General features: G+C 41.5%; 1 protein-coding gene across 1 annotated transcript; it reads left to right on the top strand.

Annotated features, from left to right (window-relative positions):
* The first annotated feature begins 8 nt into the window (after nucleotides 1–8).
* LOC111648692 (hemicentin-1-like) lies at nucleotides 9–3,000 on the top strand. The gene is made up of 10 exons (XM_023398444.2): nucleotides 9–119; nucleotides 266–403; nucleotides 585–706; nucleotides 856–1,093; nucleotides 1,284–1,346; nucleotides 1,505–1,624; nucleotides 1,731–1,865; nucleotides 1,974–2,087; nucleotides 2,355–2,480; nucleotides 2,626–3,000. The coding sequence occupies exons 2-10, from the start codon at nucleotides 274–276 to the stop codon at nucleotides 2,799–2,801; spliced, it is 1,224 nt and encodes a 407-aa protein (XP_023254212.1). The 5' UTR covers nucleotides 9–119; nucleotides 266–273; the 3' UTR covers nucleotides 2,802–3,000.
* Nucleotides 3,001–3,825: the final 825 nt, after the last annotated feature.

The following is a 3,825-nucleotide window of genomic DNA, read 5'->3' as shown; positions in this document are numbered from 1 at the left end:
CATAGGGAACATTAATGATATAGAATTTGGCATCGCCATCCTCAATGGCACCGTCACAGACAGCAAGTCTGGTGGCAGAATCATCAAGGCCACAATTTCTAACATTCCACGGGTATTAGGTCAGTTTCCTTTCGTGCTTTTAGACATGATTTAGATGTGATTCCTACCTCCACCGAACTAGTGCATCTAGTTCAAGTTCTCTTAATCGTTCTATAAACTCTTATAGTAAGTGAAACGCCACCTTCTCCTGCCTTTTCTATTCAAGGTCCTGCAATGAGAAAGCTCATCTCCATCCTGAATCCTGTTTACTGGACAACAGCACAGGAAGTAGGAGAGGCTGTCAATGGCTACACGCTAACAGGAGGCGTCTTCAGGCGAGACACACAGGTGGAGTTCGCCACAGGTAAAAATGGACTGACTGGGTGTGTCTGTGCTTATTACACTCAGAGTGCGTCTAGTCTGTTGCCTGTTAGCTGCCTTTGGAATCGTGAAGTATTTGTCCAATGGCTGACTGATGATGTTGATGTTTAGTGTTTGTAGGTTGAAGTATGACACACATCTGTGCTGTTTCTGGATGTTACCAGGTGAGATCCTGAGGATGACCCACATTGCCAGAGGCCTGGACTCAGATGGAGCGTTGTTATTGGACATCGTAGTGAATGGACACATCTTACAGTTGCCCTCACATGCTGACATTAGCATCAAGGTACAGAAATAAGCAATATGTTTTTACGTATGTTAGTAAAACAAGACAAAAACTTTGGCATATTTTAACCAATATACTGTAAACTGTAATATACTGGAATTATACAAAGTTCCTTCACGGCTGCCTCACATGTACTGTGTTCATTGCAGGACTACACAGAAGACTACATCCAGACGGGCCCAGGGCAGCTGTACGCTCAGTCCACTCGCATGTTCAGTATCGATAGGCAGAGTGTGCCCTACTCTTGGAATCACACCATCTCCTATGACCCGTCCAAGGGCAAGATGCCCTACCTGGTGGAGATGCTGCAGGCCACAGCCATCGGTTCTCACTACCACCCCCTGGAGGAGGTGTTGGAGTTCAGCATCCAAGCCAGTATCACCAAGGGTGAGGACACTGCTCTCTGAGGGGACTGACTGTGGGAATAATATTTTAACTGTTGGTGAGAGATGGACTGATATGGGCTAAAATATTACATTCTGTATTTTTCCTTTTGTTTTTTTGCTAGTCAGACAGTTATTCTTTTGTAAATGTAATGTAATGTAAATATAATGATAAAATGTTCACATGATTCCAGGTGAACGCAGTAACCAGTGTCCTCAGGGATTCACTTTGGTGTCTGCCGGGCCCTACTGTGCAGGTAGTGTCTTTTGAAACGTCTTATGCCATTCCTATTCAATAAGAATCAGTTAAACAATAATGTATTCAGTACAGTTAAAAATCTATTTATTTTCTCATTGTATGATCAAACCTGTTCTTATTATTACAATGTTCTTTTTTATGTATCATGTGCTGCAGATGAGAATGAGTGTGAGGTTGGGAACCCCTGTTCTCATGCCTGCCACAATGCCATGGGCACCTACTACTGCTCCTGTCCCCGGGGCCTCACAATCTCAGCTGATGGCAGGACCTGTCAGGGTACACAACAAACGCATACATACTGTACCTAGATTAAATGTACGGCTTATTATTAAAACAGCAATAGGTCATTGTCTAATTAATCTTCTGCTCTCCGCTCTCTCAGATATTGATGAGTGTTCTCTGGGTGGCAACATGTGCCATGATGGACAGGACTGTGAGAATACTATTGGTTCTTATCGATGTGTCATGCGTTGTGGGCGTGGTTTCAGGAGAACAGCTGACGGCCTCAGCTGCACAGGTACATTAACGAGCTTTATTTGTCAACTAAGTATTTTTTAATTGATTTGTGTTTCCAATTTCTTCAAATTTCTTAAAGCTGATGTGCAATGTGTTCTCTGTTGCTCAGATGTGAACGAATGTCAGGAGTCCAATCCATGCAATCAACACTGTCTTAACACCATTGGTAGTTATCGCTGTGCCTGCGAGCCAGGATTTCAACTCAGGAATCGACGCTGTATAGGTGAGACCCATACTCCTCTCCAAGGAATTCTCCACCTGTAATTTTCAACATTAACGTTACATCTGGAACCACAAACATCACATATATTCTATCCAAAACAAGTATGCACTCCAACTGGATGTTCAACCTCAAAAATCAAATCGTTTGTATTATAGTGTTTTAAACCTGAACCTGCCCTCTTCTCAAAACTTTTCTGGGAAGAAATAATTCTAATTATACTTTTGATCCTTTGATTACACCACTTCTCTTTCTCTCTTTTCACCTCAGATATAAACGAGTGCAGACAGAGGGTTTGTCGTTCAGATCAACAGTGTAAAAACACACGGGGTGGTTACACCTGTATTGACCTGTGCCCAAATGGTATGACCAAAGGTGCCAACGGGACGTGTGTAGGTGAGTGTCCAGCCACAATTACCTTAGTAAGCAGGAGAGAATCAGCTGATGAAAAAATTTAAAACAGTACAAACTGAGAGATGTCAGTTTTGCACGCTGAGTTACAAAAGCTGGATTTATAGTCGAGCTTTGGTCTGTGTTGTAGACATTGATGAGTGCAGAGATGGCACCCATCAGTGCAGATACAACCAGATCTGTGAGAATACCAGAGGCAGCTACCACTGCACTTGTCCACGTGGCTACAGATCTCAGGGAGTTGGACGGCCATGTGTCGGTATGTACATCCTTCATGTCTTCTTTACACCATCACCACTTCATTAGGAACAGAAGTTAAACACAAAAACAATAATTTATGACATATAAAGGGCTTCTTTAGTATTGATTAGGCAGGTGATGTTTACACAGTCTAATGTATAATTCTTTTTAGTTGAGGATATTTATCAAAGCATATGTCAAGCAGTTTGAAACATTGCTGCCTTGCACTTTCCATCAGCCCTCTTGCTTCTCTTTGTGTGGGTGACTCACTCCTGTTGAAAGTCTAAAATAACTCTGTTGTCATCTGCAGTGTAGTTCAGGCACTATATCCTGACGCTTGCTTGCTTACATTTTTAAAATGTTGCAATGGAAACTGCTTACTAACCCCTAACATTAAATGCAAATACCTTTTTTATTGCAGAGATCTAATGCATGGTGTTATGCTGTCCAAAAGGTCTAAGTTGAGTCTAAGTCTCCTTGTCTGCACTGTCAGAATAGAGTAAGAAAAAGGGTGAGAAAGCACTACATGAAGGGAAACTGAAAATAAATGGTTCCTCGTTTGACGCAGTGAACATAAAAAGACCAGCACCATCACCTAACAGTTGTCTGTCACTTTTTCCTTTCACTCTCTTCCAATTCAGATTTTTCAAACCGTTACCTTTATGTTTGAATCTGGCTATTTCCTGGTGTTGCTTTGTATTGGTGTATATTCCCTGTTCCCCCTGTGTCATCATTAACCCTGGACGTTGATGTCTGTTTTTGTCAAATACTGTTTATAAGTATCTGCCATGAACTGAGTTTTGTACCTGATATCACATACAATCTGATATCATGTCTTCAGATAAATTGTGAACTAGATCTGAAGTTATTTCCTTCACACCAGCGCTTATATTTGATATGGGAGGAGATAATATCAGTCTCTCATTCAAATTAAACAAATATTATAGTCTCAGTGTTATAGTCTCAATACATTTCTGTCTTAGAGACATGAAAATGTATTGTTGTGCAGTGGGGTAATTAACATATCCCCTTTCTCCCCCCCTCATCCTCATCTTTCTCCTCTATTTTCATGGCCTGCACCACCTCATTT

The sequence above is a fragment of the Seriola lalandi genome, unplaced genomic scaffold (assembly GCF_002814215.2).
Source record: "Seriola lalandi dorsalis isolate HSWRI2012SDOR001 ecotype SW California unplaced genomic scaffold, Sedor1 jcf7180002046463, whole genome shotgun sequence".
NCBI lineage: Eukaryota > Metazoa > Chordata > Actinopteri > Carangiformes > Carangidae > Seriola > Seriola lalandi.
This window is presented reverse-complemented; position numbering and strand designations above follow the sequence as displayed.

Bases quoted from the DNA above. Each gene is read 5' to 3' on its own strand.
- LOC111648692 (XM_023398444.2), top strand. From the start codon at position 274: ATGAGAAAGCTCATCTCCATCCTGAATCCTGTTTACTGGACAACAGCA. The intron at 1,094-1,283 runs GTGAGGACACTG...ACATGATTCCAG, and splicing joins CCAAGCCAGTATCACCAAGG to GTGAACGCAGTAACCAGTGT. The intron at 1,347-1,504 runs GTAGTGTCTTTT...CATGTGCTGCAG, and splicing joins TGCCGGGCCCTACTGTGCAG to ATGAGAATGAGTGTGAGGTT.